Source organism: Solea solea, chromosome 10 (assembly GCF_958295425.1).
Source record: "Solea solea chromosome 10, fSolSol10.1, whole genome shotgun sequence".
Classification (NCBI taxonomy): Eukaryota; Metazoa; Chordata; class Actinopteri; order Pleuronectiformes; family Soleidae; genus Solea; species Solea solea.
In genome coordinates, this window is record NC_081143.1 from 20,114,322 (window position 1) to 20,135,429 (window position 21,108).

At 39.2% G+C, this 21,108-nt stretch overlaps 1 protein-coding gene across 2 annotated transcripts in view; it reads right to left on the reverse strand.

Annotated features, from left to right (window-relative positions):
- rbm20 (RNA binding motif protein 20) overlaps window positions 1-18,410 on the reverse strand; it is a 49,701-nt gene extending 31,291 nt beyond the window's left edge. Inside the window, exon 1 of one of the 2 annotated variants that reach the window (XM_058641504.1) lies at window positions 17,177-18,410. In XM_058641504.1, the coding sequence (XP_058497487.1) occupies window positions 17,177-17,241 (65 nt within the window). In that variant the 5' untranslated portion in view covers window positions 17,242-18,410. The remainder of the gene's footprint in view (window positions 1-17,176) is intronic. The other variant, XM_058641503.1, reaches the window with a different exon arrangement.
- Between the last annotated feature and the right edge of the window lie 2,698 nt (window positions 18,411-21,108).

Here is a 21,108-nt window from a genome sequence, read left to right on the forward strand (position 1 = left end):
CTCACCAACTATATAATCACACTTGAGCTTAAAGTACACAAAATGTTTATAATCGGATTGAATTGACTTTGTAAAATTTGTGAAATTTGGAACTATGTCACACTTCTAAAGTTCACTTAGCTCGTATTTATGAACAAAAATCCAAGAAAAAAACAGTCTATTTTGTGCACAACTATTGCTCCTTTATATCACGACTAAAAGTTTGATATAAAATGAATCACAACTTTGACTCAACAACACATAAGAAGACAAAAGAACCCACTTTTTAAAAGCCTGAATATGTGACCTATAAACACCCCCCCCCCCCCCCGGATGTCCATATACGGAATTATTATATAGTGTATTATTCCCACGGCAATTTATTAAGGGTTAAAGCGATAGTTGAGGTTTTTTGAAGTGTGCTTGTATGAGACACCGACATATAATCAGCAATCACGTCACCGTGCACATGCTGCTGGCACTGCACGGGAAGCAGCCTGAGACATGAAGGCTCACTCTCACTGCAAACATGCGGGGACACAAAAGACAATGACAGATTGTTGCTCACTAGATAAAGTCTACACCTGATTAGTATACAATACATCTTAAAAATATGTTTGCCACTTTATCTCATCGTTCAACTACCTTTTCCGGACTGAAGACGTACGTCCTCCCTCATACCAAATCCCATTGAGAAAATCAGCGTTTTTAGCTTGGTGGGACACAGAAGCGGCTGATCTACTGTTGCCTTGTTTGGCAAGTTTGTGTCAGTTATATAAATGTGAACAAAGGATTTCAAACACCAAAGTCCAAAAATAACACATTTGAGCTTACTGATGGAGGCCGCAGGGGATCAACTTCTCCTGCGTGCTGTGATGTAAAATTGAAGATTTTCTCTATGGAGTTTGGTGTGGGGGTGTGAGCAATTCACAGAGCAATAAATACTTCAGTTTCCATGTTGGAAAAAAAACTGTCTAAGAGTGAGATAAAGCAGCAAATGTGCAATGAAGTCAGGGCAAAGCAGTCCCGTGTGTTTTGTAATATGAACACCAGACAGAGTAAACACACCAAAGGTTAAATTAATTACAATCACATTTTCTCTAAAAGCTAGAGTGATGAAAAACAAAAACACACTTTTCTGAGAAGAGCTGGGCCAAAAGGCAGGTGTGATCACACCTTCGCACAGCCGTCTCACCCACTGTACCCAATAATGTTGAAAAAATAAAGGAAAAAAAAGAGAGCGGTGGGGAGCCAAAGGTAATGACTGGATTTGCTTTCACACACACACACACACACACACACGGCGGGTTATTGACATTTCTCTTAAAGTTAAAGAGCCAAAAGCACTGACATAATAATCACCACTCCCACCGAAAGAGAGAAAAGGTCCATGTTACAGCCACACAAGTTCAGTCTTATGTAAGGTTTGTTCTGACGGACAGTGACTCACCCCAGACCCACAAACCTTTACATGAGTCACCACTTCACACAAAATATCAGCATGAACACCAACCATGAGCCTGTCCACTGCCTAAGCCACCAGTTTAAACACTGGCAACAAAAGAAGTACACTTAAAATGATTCCTAAACCACTCACCAACTACATGTGCATCCAAATAACTAGTATGAAATAAATAACTTGCATATGACTATGCAATGAAACTCCTTAAGGAACACTATGGAAATGAGATGGTGATTGCCTCGGCTTTACTAGAAAAGGCCTGTAATTGGCCTAAAATCCAGTCGGAAGATAGACAAGCGCTCAGTGACTTCTCATTATTTCTCGTGAGCTGTTGCAACATCATGGAGGATGTTGAATTCATGGACGAGCTACACAACCCCACCAACATGAGGGTGATAGCATCAAAGTTGCCCTACAAACTCATGGAAAAGTGGAGGTGGCGTGCATATAAGATACAAGAGCAACGAGGTAGAAGATCCAGGTTCGTTGATTTCGTCAAATCCGTCATGGGTCCGATGATTGTCTGCTTTGTCACGAATGCTACCCCAGTCAAAACTGAGAGATTTAATAAGCAAATGTCAGAGGCTGACACTATACATCCCAACGGTGCTTTCACCAAACCGTGCTTGTTCTGTGAGAGAAATCACACTTTGGAAGAGTGTCAAAAAATGATTAAAAGTCCAAACAAGGTCAACGTTGAGTTCCTCAAGAAATCAGGACTACTAGAGTTTAACAAAGTGATGTGGGTTTTTGATTTCACTCGGTTTCTCACTGGTGGCACTGTTGTCTCTCGAGTGGCTCAGCCCATTGAAATCTAATCCCTGAATCCCACATAAATGTGGTCCAGAGTTCTGTGGGAGCCCACTGGTGTAAAACCTGCAGCTAAAGTGTGAAATAGCTGAGGAGGGAAGCTGAGTAACTGTAGCTGAAGTGTTTCTCTAAAATAAGAGTTCCTTTAGTGCAGACCTTTCACTCCGTACAGCACCCAAGAGACACGACTGTCTTTATAAAACACTGCCAGTGACAGATACTGCAGCCACTTACACTTTCTTAAACTACACCTGCACTTGGGCATATTTAACCTCTCCTGTGGAGACAGTCACTGCTGAGGACTGTAGTCTCTGTACAAGAAGCACCTGCTTTACCAGGTGAACCACCAGGAGCCTCCAATAATAGCTCAAAAATACTGTTAGGTAAGGTAAGCTCATATAATCATGCATGCAACAGGAGCCTATAATAAGCAGCAATAATCACATGGAGACTGCATCCAGGTCAACTGGTCTTTCTTAGTCATTTATGCATTTACAGTATTTCCCCCTGCGTTTATGCTACTGTTGGAGTGTCATTTTCCTTCTGTTTTTAACATAAAGGGTGAACATAAACTCTAACGTCATGAACTATGTGAAGACAATCACACCTGTTTTCTTCTGTGCTGATGCTCAATAAGAACTGTCATGAGAGACATCCTCACTCATGCTTTTCTCTGTGCCTTCACTCATTCATTATCTACCGCTTTATCCTCCGCATGAGGGTCGCGGGGGTCACTGGCGCCAATCCCGGCTGCCATAGGGCAAAAGGCGGGGTCACACCCTGGACAGGTCGCCAGTCCATCACAGGGACACACATATAGAGACGAAACGATCATTCACTCTCACACGCACACCCAATTTAGAGAGTGCAATTAACCTCTGCATGTTTTTGGACTGTGGGAGGAAACCCACTCACACACACAAGCAAACTCCACACAGAAAGGCCTGTGAGGCAATAGTGCAAAACACATGCACCACCGTGTGTTCCCCCTCTGTGGCTGTTTATGTCAAAATGAAGTTGTCTTAGATTTTCAAATCTGACTTAAAAATGTGGAAGATGTGGAGACACAACAGATTTTTGTTTTAATCCTTGGGAAAGGAAAGGATTCGAGCGAGATCTGGACAATTATCCTCTCGTGTGGGGCAGACTGTATTTATACTGTATGAGCTGCATTATTATCCTGCTACACTTTCAAATAACGTGCTTAAAAACAGAAATGTTATCAGTCTTTAGTTCTTGCGTGTCGACATGAGGCAGGTGCAGTAGCTTCACTGCCCTCTTTTTAAGTCACATCTTAAAACATTCCTCTTTTCCTTAGCAGTGTGCCTCTATCAATTAACTGTTGTTTATTTTAGTTATGGATGAGCTCTTTTTATACTTTTAGTGTGAGACGTGTAGGGTGTCTTTTGTTGTTTGTGTACTGTATGTCTTGGATTTGAATGATTTGAACGTTACTGTACAGCATTTCGGCCAACCGTGTTGTTTTCCTAAATGAAACTGGATTAGTTTGCATCAGAGTCCTCACACTTTCTGAATGGACCGCATGTAAAGCAAACCCACTGTGAATATTCATCCACTGTGGATCACAATAGCAACATGGCAACGATTCTGTCAGCAACTGTGAGACAGGTAAAGAGAGTAAACCACAGTGGATCTCAGGACACTCTAATCCAGTTTAAAGTTTCATTTTCTGAGTTGCTCTTCTGCACCGCGGGGCGTGACGGGGCAGCAGGTTGTGCTTGGGTCATGTCACGTCTGATAATTGATGCACTGCACACCTGGTGCTCCCGGCAGAAAGCGGCACGTATTCTGAAGTGCCAGGCCGAGAACAACTTTTTACTACCTGCTGCCTCAGCCCGGCTTTTCCTTACACCTCAGAGGCGAGGAAACAAATACGAGCGGGGCCTGAATGCAACATGAGCCAACCACGCTATGAGAACATGTCCAACTGTCCCTTTACGCCGCCACAAATCACTGAGCTTTTCTGAGCTGTCACACATTGCTAATGTCAAATGTTTAAATAAGTGTGAACAGTGCTAATAAGCCCTCTTCTACCACATGTCTATCATATTTGTACTTTAAAAAAACAACGTGAAAAATCACTAAGCTAAGTGGTGGTGACTTGTTCTTTGATAGGACAGAACATATATGATGATCTTGTGGGACACTGCTGACCCTGGATCCATAAATCTGGATGTGTAAGACAAGGCAACATGATACATGTAAAAGCTATAGTTTTAGATCGTACACACATCACTCTGCATACCCAAAAATAAACAAGTGGCTCTGGAAGCTTTGCACAAACAAGGCAGACAAGTCAAACTTAGAATAATCACACAAGGCCTGGCATCCACACAAATCAAATCAGGAAAAAGTTGATTAGCACTCTTTCATGAGTCAGATACAGTCCCTTTACACCTTTTAAATAATATCAGAGTGGTGCTGATGCATTTACCACCTACCAACCTTTTCAAAAGCATAATACTCCAACTGTGTAACAGCCAATAATATGACTCAGTGCTGCTGGTTTTTATTTACTTCCTTCACAAACAAAACAGCACTCAGCCCTTTTTTCTTTTTTCTTTTTCCTTTTAGTTTAAAACAGGTTCACACAGCTGACATGAATACACTGCAGTGAGGCGCACACATGCAGTTACACGATGGCAGCGGCACACGTGTCCATTTACAGCCAGTGCTCAGTGAATCATTCAGGTTTATGGCTCGTATTCAATTTCCTCTTACTTTTTCCTATGTCCAGATTCAGTGATTTTGACCAGATACTCGTGGTAAAGACTAAATATCAGACTGACGGAGTCATAAAACACAGAGTTTAAATGGAACTAAATATGTATGACCTGATTTCCCTTGGTTTGATCTTATTAGACATGTGATGAGAAAGCATTAAAGCAGGGGTCTCCAACCTTACTTTGACAAACATTATTCTCATATCCTGCTTCAACCAAAACAAACTGAATGAGCTTGAAGGGGGGACTGGATAAAAAAAGGAAGCAGGTTTATGTTCGATTATTGAAACCTTTGCTTGGAAAGGGACTGGGAGCCACTGGGAGTGATTTTTGTGTTTTCTTTGTGGTATGTTGATATAAGGTATTTTTATATTTTAATAACACCATCATTTGTATTTGTCAGAAATAAAAGCAAATGGTTAAGCATACTGTACATGTCGGCCTTCTGTCCCTCTTAAACCATGCACACATCTGTTCCTATTACACCTCGTGCCCATACTACAAAAGCAACATTACATCTAAAACAGATATACTGTAGATAAAAAGAACAAATAAATATATAGAAATTCAATTAAAAGCCAAACTAAAAATGCAGGTATGTTTACATATGAGACAGAAAGAAAGAATGAAAGGTAGAAGAAGGTCATGTGTAAGAAACCTGTCAGAAAGGACCCGTCAGTGATAAGTCAGCACTTCATTTGGTTTATTCCACAACGGTACCTCAGGGATAAATCAACACGAACAACAGCGGCACATGTGCTTCAGCCCGGCAAGACTGAATTGCGACCATGTTACATCAGTTCATTTAAGTTATGAGTAGGCTTGACGTCACATTAACCGTTTAATGCAGTTTAAGCCTCGACCAGCTGACACTTTTTCTCCAGTGGGAATAAAATCAAACGCTCATTGGAAAAAAACAAACACATACATATCTCCCCGGTCTACGGCCGTTAGCGAACACAATCAGACATGGACACTTCACCCACTGACGTCAAAGACAGACGAGTCATATTTCACCCGCAGATCATTTATCTGGGGATTATGAATAATTATAGATGGGTAATTATCACCACTGGCCTCGCTGCTGCTGCTGCTGCTCCCTCCTGAGCAGACTAGATCTCTTCCAGGGTTAAGAGGGTGAGTCTGGCATCTCTGCTATTAGGGACCTAAACATAGCCAGACCCTGCTGATGGGAGGGGGGGGGGGGGGCACCGACTCATCCTCACCCTGAAAGTTACAGGGTGAGGATTAGTTAAGGAAAGTTAAGTTAAGTGAAAACCTACATTCGCTTTTTTTAATGAATCAGTTACAATCAACCTCCATTCATTTACGAGTGACTTCTTCTTGTCGACCAGAGTATTTCTGCCCTGTAACAGCATGGGACTTTGTTTGCCTGTTCAAATATTCATGTCCACACTTTCTCTGCTGTATTAACAGTGATTATCGCCACACACTAACATTAATTCACTGCCATTTTGTGTGGTGTTTGTGTAGCCTGTATCACCACTGGCCCTGGCAGAAACAGCACACACACATACACTTCTGTGTTCATGATGTGGCTTTGTGATTGAACAGACTTCTGAAATGACACAAAAATTAGTAATAATTAGTTTTAGCAAATCTTTTCGGATTACTGATCATCTCGTCCGAGCAGATTATAGACGATGTTGATAAATATTGTTATATTGTTCGGTCCAAAGAAGAAATTATAGGATTTTGGTAGTGATGGGGATGTGGAAACCTAGCAGCCTTGACAGATGTGTGTGAGTGTGATCTCTATTTAGAAACTGGTTCATTGTGGTTTTTAAACTTCTTTATGGACAGAAAAGAAACAAAAAAAATATTATAAACTATGTTATTTTTAAAGACCATATCTAAAAACTTATGGTCAGGGGGGTCAAACATACAGCTCGGGGGCCAGAACCGGCCCACCCAAGGGTCCAATCCGGCCCACAGAATGAATTTGTTTAAATTCCACATTATGATTACAGTCTGCTCATAAAGTGAAATTCTAGATTTGTCAGTTTCAGATACCTGTGACTAAATGTTCTGTGGCTTTGTAGCTCCACTGTGATCTGTAAGTGTAAATGGTAAAATTGTGCATAATATTAATTATAATTTAACATATTTTTTCTGAAGAACTTTCAGGTTTTATAAAAAGATACTTCATTAATTGTAAAAACAAAGGGAAAGAGATCTGGAGATCTTGTTTTTTATAGTTTATTATGCTATTATTTTACTGGTCCGGCCCACTTGAGATCAAAATGCGTTGTATGTGACCCCTGAACTAAAATGAGTTTGACAGCCCTGCTTTAGGTCGTCCTCTGGTTTCTCCTGAAGCCAACCAGCAAACAAAAATATTAGCTGTGATTCCACTGGTTTCCAGACTCTTTTCATGTGTCGTTCCACGCTGGTGGAATGACCTACCGAGCGCTACCAGAACAGGGGGTCATTTTGTAAATGATGTTCCCCTCTGGAGGAAAACAGATGCTAAAGTATGGCACACGTGAGTGGACACAGTGTGATTAACTCCTGCTATTGTCCATTAGGGAGCCTGGTTGCAAGGTCTTTATCTTCCGTTTTGCAAAATGTCAACATGGCAGCGGCCAAATCGCAAATCTCGAAGCAAGATTCCTTTGGGGTGAACACACGTGTGCCAGTGTCCGCCGGTTTCAGCTGTTAGAGCTGGCCTGAGAGCCGTGTGCGACTTAGAGGTGGCTTTAGGTATCATCTAAACACCTCCACTCTTCTACTGTTTGTCCTGCAGGGAAACAGGCATCTACTGAAGTTCAAACTTAGTATCAGAGTGGGGAAAGAAAGGTCATTTAAGTGACTTTGATGGTGCCACATGTGCTGGTCTGCAGATCTCAGAAGCTACGGAGATTTTTTTATGTGTGCACAAGCATCTCTAGCGTTTACAGAGAATGAAATAAAGTGAAAAACATTCAGTGAACAGCATGTCTTTGTTGATGCCAGAGGTCAGAGTCGACTGGTGCGAGATGATAGAAACTCAACAGTTACTCAAATAACCACTCGTTACAACCAAGGTATGCAGGCGACCATCTTTGAACAACAACTACAGCGTGTCAAGCCTTGAAGCAGATGAGTTCCCGCAAGCACAGGACGACACAAGGTGCCACTCGAGCCAATTTATTAGGTGTCCTGTGTACCTAATAAAGTGGCCAGTTCGTGTCCTGGTCACATACTCATAGTCTCAAGAGTTCTTGGTGGGTCAGGTGATAGGTGAAATGTGTAACGTGTGCATCTGGCTCACCCCAGTTGGGATTACATCCTATGACTTATTACTTATCCCTATGAAGCACCCAGAGCTCTAATATCATCAGGAACAGGTTTACTGTGTGTTTCACAGAACAAACTTCCTGGACACTTAAGGGGCAGCTCATTTAAACATTATGATTTACTGTAGCTTTTTCTTAAATAATCATCTTAGTTATCAATTCATTCTTGTCTTTTGATCTGTGCCGCAGGTGCACCCATGGTAAATTGTCATGGGAATAATATCCAACTCCTTATATGGACATCCTGGGGGTGTGTGTTTATAGGTCACATATTCAGGCTTTTAAAAAAAAGAGTGTTTTTTTGCATCTTCTTATGTAAAAAGTGAACTCTGAACTGTGAAGTATTTCCAAATTTCACAAATTCAATCCAATTTTACACATTTTGGGTACGTTTTGCTCAGGTGTGTTTATATAGTTGGTGAAAAGATAGCCTAGGTTGTGCTGGAAAAAAGGATATAAGACATTATAACCTCTGTATATACTGTGCGTTTAAACAAAGTGATGGAAAAAAAGCAGCCAAATGCTCTGTGTTCTAAGGGTTAAATGCACTTTGTATTGGCAAATCACACTTTTATCTCCCATGATTTTAATTACTATTTGAATTGTATTGTCTTGCTTTTATTATGTTCCATGTCATTTTAATGTCTTGCTTTCATTCTGTGATTTTCTTGTAAAGCACTTTGAGTTGCCCTGTGTATGAATAGTGCTGTAAAAATAAACTTTTGTGAGGTCACAATAAATATCAACACGAGCTCCAGCAGACTTAAAATAAAAGACCTATAGGCAGCTCTTGAATCGTCAGAAGCGTAAACCTCATACTCGTCCATGTCAGCATTGTCACAAGAAAAATAGCACGGCAGCAACGAGATCTTAAAACAGGATCTGACTCACTTGTGACTCATGGGACCAAACGATGGGATTAATTATCCTGAAATCAAAGTGCCCACATACCTGAGCCAAGCTTCACACAAAAACAACACACTCATGTGGGATGTTCTGTTCCCAATGTCGAGCAAAATGGTTCACTACTTTACCAACACGCAGTGATCCCATATATGTGGATTATATAAGGATCATCAAAAGACGTGTCCTTTAAATCAGAATTAGGGAATTTATGTAGAGTTTCTTTTTAAAACAATATTACAAATACATGAGAGGCAACTGGTCTCAACTACTGACTATTTCGAAAACTTTATTATTCAATGACCGTCACTGATGAGAACTTTAACAATGATTCTAACGTAAAAAACAAACTGAAACAAGAACCTTTGCTCGTGTAACAATGAGCTGAATGGTCCCTCAGCAGCGAAAAATGTAATCATATGATGGAAAAGTTTGAGTTAAAAAACACATTATATATACATATATATATATATATATACATATAAAAATATATACATACACACAATGCATAAAGATCTTCATGTTTGAGAACTGATGGGTTCTCCAAAAAAAGTATGAATTATATGGAGATTTCTTTTTTCTATGTAATCTATAAAACTATGTGGTCTTAGTGCACTTCAGATGTGTGCGCAGCATACACACACACACAAAGAGAGAATTCATAATAACATTAACAATTATTGTCCATTGTTTACCTGACGGCATATGGAACTTTTAGTTTTAGTTGTACGTTTCTCCTGTGTCCATTTTTGTGGCTGCCCGTCTATAAAGGTGGACTTTATTCTTATATTTTAGCGCTTTATAACTCATTTTTTACTATTTCATTTGTTTAGGGGCTCCACAGGAGTCTGATTAAAGGCTCTGTCAGAAATTAAACTGGTTACACTACAAAAATGTCCCACGGGCATTCTTGTTTTTGTCAAAACACAAATCCTGCAGCCTGCACTTTATATTTTCAAAGGGACAGTGAATGAGTGAGTGAGTGAGAGTGCCACCATGTCAGTTTTCATTGCTGTTAACACTGAGACCTTTCACTTGTGCCAGCTCATTTATTTAAAGCACACAAAAAGGTAATGAAGAGGAGCCGGCTGATCCCAAAGAACTTGACTGATTGTCTCTTGCTGGAGCTGCCAAGTACCAGAGAGTGAAGATATCAGTTCCCTCCTCACACTCACTCACACTCAGGGCTGCAACAATACATTCATATCATCATGGAAGAAGGTTTATATATACGTTTATTCACAAACTATAATGTAAAAGAATTCTCTAAATGGACACGAACAAAACTACGGCGGCCTTTGCACACCTGGAAGAACATCAAGCTTCTTTGGCCTTAAACATGAAGAGGGCAGAAGAGATTTCCAACGTTCGAAAATAAACACTGCAAATATAACTGTCTATACTGCACATACGAGTCTATTTGTTATTATCTTACTATTGAATATGTTCCTGTATTGTATGGGGCTGCAACTGACGATTATGTCCATAGTCGATTCATTATTATTTTCTCAATTCATTATGTACTTGTTTGGTTCAGAAAATCTCTTACCAACCCGGGAAATGATGTCTTGTTTTGTCCACAACCCAAAATGCAGAAAATATTCTCATTCATGGTAAGAAACTGAAAAAGCAGAGAGGTTGTTTAAAAAAATTTAAAGAATTTAAAAAAAAAGCGATTATCAAAATAGTTGCAATCGATCCCTGTTGAGGGACTATTTTATCTGATCTGAGAGACAAGGGCGACATCATTTAAGAGGGGAATCTAAATTTAAAAATACAGCGTGCCAGGACAACTTTAAAAAGTATGTGGGTTTAAATCTCAGGGGGTTAAATGATGGCACAGTCTAGAACAGACGAATTAAAGCAGAATTAAAAACATACATCAGTTTAAAAGAATATACAAAATACAAATGTGGATGAAGAGCAGCAGTTTAATCCAGGATGGTGATTGCAGCCAGACATGTTATTGTGTTGTACTTAAAACATTAAGAACTATTATAGTATAAAATACTGTAAATATGTAAATATTTGGTGATGGGATAAAGCGGTGTATACATTGAGTTGTGTATAATAGGAATGGGGTATAGGTACATATAGGTATCTATCCATCTATCTATCTATCTATCTTATCTTATCTTATATTATCTTATCTTATCTTATAACATATAAACCCTTTCTAAATGTCACGGAATTGACCTTTAACCCGTTATCCCGGGCCTCGTGTGTCGCGCGCAGAGCCCGCGCGCGCGTTGTGCTTTGTGTCACTTTGAATTATAGAGGGCCGGTGTCACAGGTGTGTTTCCCATCACGCTGATTTAATGATCTGATTACAGGACGCACCGCAGACTTGTCACCGTCGGAGCGGACGCCAGCGTGTTGGCCAACTCTGAGGAGCTCAGTGGTTTCCGTCTGGTGCCACACAACTGTCAGCCATTTAACATCAAGATTAGCCACAGTTGCCGCCACGTGTCAACACAGCAATGAACACATGCTTAAGGTGGCGGCGGTGGGGGGAGGGAGACGGTTGTACGACTTCAGGAGGTGACACACAATAAATACACAATGACTGTAAGCAAAGGGGAGACTAATGTTTTCACCAGCGAGGCCAGGACACAAATAATCCACTGCTACTTGTGGCTGTAGTGAGCAAGAGCTGCTGCTGTGGAGGGAGTTTAGGGCGACAGCTAACCATTATTATCATTATTATTATTATTATTATTATAATAAATTGAGAACTGCACAGTGCTCATTCTAATCTGTGTTAGATTATGGGATTATGGGATTTACACGCATGCAGCCTTTTGAGAAACTGGACTCTGAATATCACGCTGTAATACGCTTTATAACAAATGTCAGTTCACGCACTCACCACTGTATTTTATAGGAATCTGTAGGTTGGTTGTGTCTTAACCCTTTAACACCTAAGCAGGCTTATTTTAAGCATAAAAGGGCCAGAAAATCTCCTGTAAAAAGTCATATTTATGAGATAAAAAGTCATATTTATGAGATAAAAAGTCATATTTATGAGATAAAGTCATATGTATTAGATAAAAAGTCATAACTATGAGATAAAGTCATATTTATTAGATAAAAAGTCATAACTATGAGACAAAAAATGACTTTCGAATTTCAACTTTTTATCTCATCATTTCGACTTTTTAATTATTATTTTTTTGTCTGTCAGAAATGGGTTTCCATAGGTTTCTGTATCTATGTGTACGATCTGTGCTATCTTGACCAGGATTCTCTGGAAGAGATCTTGTATTGTTAATGTGACCTTCGTGGATAAATAAAGGATAAATTTAAAAAAAGTTATTTAGCTCATTGGTCCAGAAAATGTCCCAAAATGTTGCAAAATGTTTATCTGTGTTTCACAAACCTCAAAATGATGGGTTTTTTGTAGTCAAACCAAAAACAATCACTTTTAATGATTTCTTTAGATAATACTCCACATTTACACACAACTGTACTGAGCTTGTTCAATTCTGGGATCTCTGGGAAAACTGCATTTCTGCTACACACACACACACACACACACACACATCCTGGATTTGTATTAGACACGGCTTAATCCAGTTGAAGTTATATTTCATAGAATACATTTCTGGAATGACAGATTATACCCATGTGTTTTTGTGTTTGTCTTTCTCTTTTCTTTTTATCTTTTGCTTGATGACAACGGAGGTAGAGAGGGGCGGGGCCTGGGTATAATGAAGAAGGCATGTTTGTGTGTTTGTGTGTATAATGTTTATAATTCCCTCCTCCTCCACAATACAGATGATTTCCTGATGTGTGTGTGATTCTTTCTTCCAAACAGACTCACTTTCTTGCAGAATCTTTTCAAAGCCCTGATGCTAAAGATAATGTGGTGCTGATGTGACAAAAGATATTAAGTATTTCTTTATTTGTGAAGCTCAAATCAAAATGTAACTTCACAAAATGCTCCGCGGTTCTCATCTTGATGCAGGTTACAGCTCATCATCTGAGACTTTATACTCAGATATACATTTATATTTATACTCAAAATATTACAACTGTTGATTCAATTGTTTGTTTTATATTATATATATATATATATATATTTATTTATTTATCTTTTAATAAAGTTATATATAAAAAAACACTAGATATCATCTCGTGTTCAGCAGGCAGGGAGGATTTTATGTTAACACCACAAATTTGTGTGATCAAAATAAATTTTTTTAAGGAGAAAAACACTCAAACAATTCTAATACTTGCTCTCCCTTTAGTCCCGCCTCCTCTCTGACTTGCCTAGTGTGTATAGATAACATGAAAGTGGTCCCCAGAAACATCTGTGTCCTTTAGAATAACACAATAAAATCCCCGTGGCGTTGTTCAAACAGATGCCACACATCTCAGAGGAAGTCCCCACAGTGTCACCGAGCTGTAAAGCCGCCTCACTAATCATTCATCACATCTAAGTCCACACAAGCACACGGGCGGAGCCAGATTAGGCGCAGGAGAGCTCGACACATTAGCTCCTGCTAATAGGAGAAGATTGAAACTCTCGCTTCAATCAAAGCACACACGGAGGTTCGCTCCAATATTTTGAAAAGACTTAAGCACAGACGCGGCGAGGCTGTCGGAGATGAGAGGAGCAGACGGGAGATCAATGAGGGCTTGAAAGCATTAGACATGGATTTTCTTTAGGGCCGGGCAATAGTCAGTCACAATATTCAAGATTCTTTGCCATTTGTGCATAAGACCAAGTTCAGTCCAAGCACAGAAGCTCTCCTGCAGTCCGGCGAGAAAGGGATCACAGAGTGCAGTAAAATAAATGAGCTAAAATTGCTAAATTAATCGTCAACTATTTTTGAGACTTTTTTCATGATTAAAAAGCAGATTTCCGATTGTTTCAGCTTCTTAAATGTGAATAACAGGTAACAAAGAAAGCATTAAAAACAGTGCACGTTTGCATTACCGTAAATTACGCAAAAATTACAAACAGTTTCTGAAAGTTGAGAAGTTGCACGTCAAAGCAAACGTGTGGTTATTACAGTAATTTCACTCGCACTGTTGCAGGAAGCAGGTGAATAAGCGGTTTTGTCACCAGAGAGGAGAGAGTTGGAAAAAACACCTGTACACGCTGTAGTTTCCATTTTTTAGGCCTGTTTTTGGACATTAAGACAAAAACTCAAACAAATAATACTTTAATTTGTTTTACACTGTTCAAATTTCAAATTTAACAAACAATCTGGTGTTCATGTGTTTTACTCAATAAAACGTTTTGTTTTTCTTCTATTTAAATTGTTAATACACTATTTTAACATGCAGTAAATTGTAAATAGCTGCCATATCAAAAAAGTTATTGTGGAAAAATGGACAAAAGCACTTACTCATAGGACATTTTCTGGCCCATTTATGCTTAAAACAAGCAAAAAAAACAGACATTATGAGGCTTAGGTGTTAAAGAGTTAAAAAGATCTTTGAAAACGACATTTTATTTTTGTTTTCTAATGAGGTCTTTATTCGGTAACACTTTATATTAAAGGTACACATATTCACCATTAACAAGGACATGAATCAAGATTGTTTTATTATTATTCAGAACTTTGTTGTTTCTGAATAATGGTGTGAATAACCGACCTTTATTCATATCGTAATAGCAGTAGAATAAGGTGCTAATATGTGCTTAATAGGTTCCTTAATTCTACTCCTTTATTTACTCCATTAAACTGTGATTATTTTTGTTTATTGAAAGGAGTTTTGCTGTTATTTCCATATCGTTATTCTGCTGTCAATGTATTGCCCATTGAGAGTGAGAAGATGTCTGAATAAATAAAGGAGGTTTCACTCTTTAAAGCCTCACAGCAAACAGAGTGTCCTTAAGACAAGATAACTACATTTGACATTTATCAAACTGTCAAATATCATCAGCACATTCAGCGCGAACCCGAATACAGCAGAATAAAATGTCAAAAGAGCACAACTCGTTTGGGATTAACTGTTCCTGGGACATTGTCACGACAAAGTGTAAAGATGATGCGCCGCGTGTTTGCTGAGACAACTTTCCCCTTCTGTGACAGAGTGATATAGAGCCAGCAGGTGGGAGGGAGAGAGAGGGAGAGAGGGAGAGAGAGAGAGAGAGAGAGAGAGAGAGAGAGAGAGAGAGAGAGAGAGAGAGAGAGAGAGAGAGGAAAACGGGGGTAAAGTCAGAGGCCTGATGTGAAAATGATTAGCAAAAAAAACAAACACGTCCTTAATGCTGCAACTAAACTGTCCTCAGTTTTCATCAACAAACATATACCGTTGGATTTTATTCTTGCAGATATTGCTGTATCCAAATTAAAATGCTACATTTGCAAAATCTTCATGAAACTAGTTTGGTTTTGTCCGATCTTTGTCTTTACTTTTACACAATAGACAAACTTACAGTTAAAGCTGTGCTTATGACTCGTATTTTACCCAATTGCTGTATTTAACCTGTTTGTTTAAAGTGCAATCTAAAAGAAATAGGGAACATTTTAGAAAACGCTTTAGAAAAAAAAGGTTTAGAGAGATCTGATGTCCTCATGCAACATATTCCACTTCAAATTTAAAGATCTTATAGATTCAAACACAACAGCCAACACTGAGCCGGCGTCCTGTTCACGGTGTTTTTCTATCATTTAAAGGCAGAGCAGATGAACTGAAGGACAACATTAACCTGTCATCGTGAACACAAACGGAAACAAAGTCTTTGGTAGTGAGAATGCTCCTGTGATTAAAGGTGCAATCTGTGACTTAAACATCATATTACACACACACACACACACACACACACTGTCAGGTTTCCATTTCAGAAGACATTACATTCACTTCTATTCATTTCTTACTCTGACCTTAACCATAACTACCGATCTAACCTGAAACTAACCATAAAAATTGTCATTTACCTTAAATTGTCATTTACATTAGAACTTGCCTTAGTACCCATAATGCAACTGTGTCATCAAATGTAGGTCTACATATACAGAATCTTAATGCAATATACGATGGGCTAATCTATTTGGCCCATATTTTAGAAAAAACACACACACACACACACGTCACTCTGATGTCACTGATCTGAAATAAAATCAGTAATGAGTCAAAATTGTCACCGCCAACAAAAACAAATTGTAAACACACATTTACAATTTGTCTTATTCGTTAAGTCCACGTAAGAGACGTGTAAACAATTTCGTTTTCTGAGACTGAGATTTAAATGTCCACGTTTTTACACCGATGTTTACTAATGTCCAAATGAAAATAATCCTCCTGACAATTACTGGATTATATATATGTATATATATGTTGTTTTTTTTAAATCATTCCTTACTCAATTTAATCTTCAACTACTGGGAAAAAAGAAATCTGCATAACACGGCAGAGAGTTAGGATAGAAGCATAAAATGTAGTGTTTTCAACACATTTATAAAACGGATTCATTAATTATATTTCATTTAATAAGGATAAAAAGGATTCAATGTTCTAATTGGACATTTAAAGCCTGTTACATGTTTGAAAAATCATCCCCAAACAACATTTTGTTTTCTCCGTCTTGGCGTTTGCGCTGAAAGTAAAAACCTGAACTCTGCAGCCCGCATCAAAGTTTCTTTGATTAAAGTTTTTAGTTAATTGTGTTTCCGACACTCGTTTGCACATTTTCCATCGAAACAACAGAACTGCATTAAATATTCCATTATTTCATAGGAAAGAAATCACAAACTCCTTTGATTTCAATACCAACTGTGGGAGACAATTTCATGCATGGACACATTCCTCTGGAAGAACTAATCTTGCACAAAACGTCCTGCCAAGTGCCAACATAGTTTTTTTTTTTAGAAAACGGCAGTGCATTCTAGAATTATGCATCACCTTAATCCCAGTGGGACAAATGCATTTCCCACACAGCCAAGTGAGCAGCAGACATGTGCCTGTACATTAAACACTGTATCTTGCTGATTTTGCACGGATTATCACAGGTTTCTTCTTACCTCTGCTGCGTGAGTTCACCTGTCGTCTCGGAGGGAAATCCTCCACTTTGTCCTCTTCCCAACATTTTTGTGTGGCCTTGTGTGGGCTGCTCGGTCTGTTCCCAAGAAAGGAAAAAAAAAACAAAAACCACACACTCCCTATAGCACCACCTGCAGCCTCAACACCCCCCTAACCTCCAACAACACCTCCCTCAAAAATAACTACCACGATCCAAAGACAGCAAATCCTGATGAGGCAACTTCCTCTATAGCCTGCTCTGGTTTTCTCCTCTCTGCCTACATGGACAGATGAGACAGAGGCCAGCAGGCGGGAAGAGACCAGCTGGTGGGCTCTTACTTAAAGCTGCCCCCTGATCGCCAGCAGCAAAGCCCCCTTCAGCCTCCTCTCTTGTTTAAACCTCTACAGACTAAGCCACATACACCTCCAAGACACTTCCCAGAGGCAAAACGTGGAGAGAGAGGCTCTTCAATGGGGAACAGGAGGCTGACTGAGAGGAGGTGGAAGAGGGAACAACAAGAGGTGAGCTCACGGGACGGCGGGAGCGGGGTTCACACTGGGAGACCCGGTTCCAGACAGCTCCACAGCACACGACACAACAACACAGACAAGGAGAGTTCCCCCCGCAGCCACTGTTGATTATCACCTCCACAGCCGCACACACCCACATGCATGAACCCTCAAATAGTCCGGCCAATGAAGGGATGCACTCGGCCTCTGAGAATGCCATCAGTCACTCAGTAGGTGTCGGGATGAATTTAGCTGCTGAATCATTGGACGGCGCGGTCTCCAGACCTCTGGAGCACAGTGTCAGATTATTCACATTTGTAAACGGTCTGAGGTTTCACATCTGTGAGCCAGAAGGTAGGGCGTGTTTGGCAGTAAATCAGTGATATAGATACTGGACAACGCAACTTAAAGAAGGAGGAAGAGAGAGAGAGAGAGAGAGAAGATGGTTTTATTCGTATGGATGGAGAAGCGCTTGTTGTTATTGTAACTGAGAAGGTTTGTGAAGTTCTAGCCTGAGAAACTTCAGTTTGACTTTTGTGGAAAAGGTTTGAAGGATATTAAAGAAAAATTCAATCGCACTATAAAACAGAAACAGGCCAAGATGCAGGCTGCGACTTACACACGGGGATGCTTTTAAATAGAAAAAGAAGAAGAAGAAGGTGGAGTGTGTTTTGCACCAGTGTGATATGGCAATTTTCTCCAAATGTTTTTTTGTGAACTGTTGGTTGTGAGGATTAAGTTAAAATATCAACTAATTTATCCGTTTCACATCTTTCCAAACTACATATCTTTGGGTTTGGTTTGTTGAAACTAAGAATCTTGATTATTCAGTGATGAAAAGAATCAATTAAGCTGTTGTTTCATTGCTTTGATATGTGTATCCTATTTAACAGTAAAAACAAAACAAAACTATAAGGTTACTATTATGTTGTTAATGTTTTACTGCTTGAACTTGAACTGAAATTGACATTAGCCTGTGTAGTATTTTACTGTTTTATTTGCATCTTTTGTTTTATTTCAAAGTTAAAAGAGGGATTTAACCTTTTGACTACAGTACTTTTCCTATTTCATTCCACCCTGTGTTGTGTTTCACTGTTGTATTTGCATCTCTTTTCTTTTTAAATTGTATTTTCCTTTCACTGTGAAGCACTTTGAGCTGCTATCCTTGTATGAAAAGTAAAGTTTATTATTATTATTATTATTATTAGTATTATTATTATATGTGGCTATGTTGCTTTAGTTGTAAAATCTGTGGACGGATCATAAGCGTGTGTAAAGGACACAGTGGCAGGAGGCTTTAGCTCGTAGGGAAAGGTATTTTTATGGTGTAATCACAGGTGTGAACCACTCTGACGGGGGTTTCACAGTCAGTCAACTTCAAAAAAACCAGAGAAACCTCTCAGCGAGCGTGAACCTCTGCCAAGAACACTCAGAGTGTCAGTGTATCCACGTCTGGGGAATCTCAGCTACATTTAATCACTTCTTCCTCGCTATGAACCGACATCCACTGAAAAATTTCAACCCAATCAACCTCATTGTCAGAGGTGATGATGAAGAGAGGGAGAGAAAGAATATCACACACACACACACAGATATAATCATTCACACACATGGATGGTGTGAATGATTAAATGCACCATGATATATGTTTTGTGTTTTTGGCTTTTAATTTCTAGAATATGTAATCCTTTTTTTCATGGATATTGTTAAAAAGTTATGCCAAGTTGTGTCTTTTTTCTTTTTTCTTTTAGTCCATTGTAAATAACGTTAACAAAAAATACTCACACTAACACACCTATGCACAAAAATGTCCTCATTGAAACCCATTCAAATCACTGTTTTTGATGCAACATGACAAAAACATGGCAATTTAAGGGGTTAAAAACTTTAATAAATGAATTAATGTTTGATATGTGCGATGGGGTCTTTAAAAAATTTTTTTTTTTAATTTTTTATGAGCAAACTATGAAATATGACATTGCAATAATAATAATAATAATACATATTAACAAATGTTTCTGCTTATCTTTCACATATACCACCAGTCTGCAATAATAATCAAAGCAAAAATAATCCAGTTTGCATGACGCATATTGGAAATAATTCATTTATTATTGTTTTTTTAGACCATAAAATGAAGGTGCATCAAGACAAAAACTTGTTTTAAAAATGCATTAATATTTGATATGTATGGAAAGGACTGATGTTGGTTTAAAACAATAAAAAACACATTTTGGTGCCAAGTGTGTTAACGTAACTTCTTTTGAAGGTGCATCTAAGGGTTAAACAAGGCAAAAACTATGTTTTGGGTTCAGATGCAGTTATTGCTACAGAAATCTAAAAGGCAATTCATTTTCCATGAGTCCACTGACCTCATTCACAGAGAACAAATACAAGATAAAGCAGAGGAAACAGTGTAGTATATGGGAAACTACTACACGCACACAGGCAAAGGCAGAGAGCAGGGGAAAATACTTTGTGTGGTTTCCAGTTACATTTAGACATGACGGTGCAAAACTTCATCATCCACTCCATCCCCACCATATGTTCATGATACCGTCTAAAATCAAAGATTTCTAATAGTGTAATAGTGTGTACGTCACAACATCCCAGCGCTCAGAGAAAACTTTGTCATCCACTTGTCAAAATAAAAAAAAAAGGTATTTACCTGAAGTTTGGGGCGCAAACAAGTGCCTCTCCTTCACTACTCCTGTACATAATTCAGCACTGACCTTATTTATTTCCTGCTCAGATCTCAAAGCAAGCTGCTGAACCTGGACCTGACTTATAAATCACCGTAAAACGGACGCTATCTGACAGATTCCTCACTGACGACAACCAGGACACTCTCACTTCACATTGTGTGTAGAAGCGTGCGTGCATGTATTCATGTGACAGGTCCACATTACAATCCCCCCAACCACCACTTATTTTTGGCTCTGGGAGAAAGCAGATACCACTGTAGCATGAAGTGGTTTCTACACTGGTGCATGCCTGGATGGCGCAGTGTTAAGCGGCGGCAGTAACTGGGATGGATTACAATTAAACTGTTTGTCCAGTGAATCTCCTGCATCTCCTCTTAAACCCTGCAAACCACAAGATGCTTCACCAATCCAGTTTTTCCTCAGAGGCTTAAGAGAGAACAATTCAACAGTCAACTACGGTGATTCCCAAAGTGTGGGGCACGACCCACTTGTGGGCCTTGGTGGTATTGCAGCCGAGCCTCAGACCAAATTTGATTGACCAAATGATTCACAAAGTTAGGATGTTGAATAATATCTAAATCCATCCATCTTCTACCGCTTTATCCTCCACATGAGGGTCGCGGGAGGAGCTGTGCCAATCTCAGCTGACACAGGGACACATATAAAGACAAACAACCATTCACTCTCACACCAATTCCGAGTGTCCAATTTGCCTAATC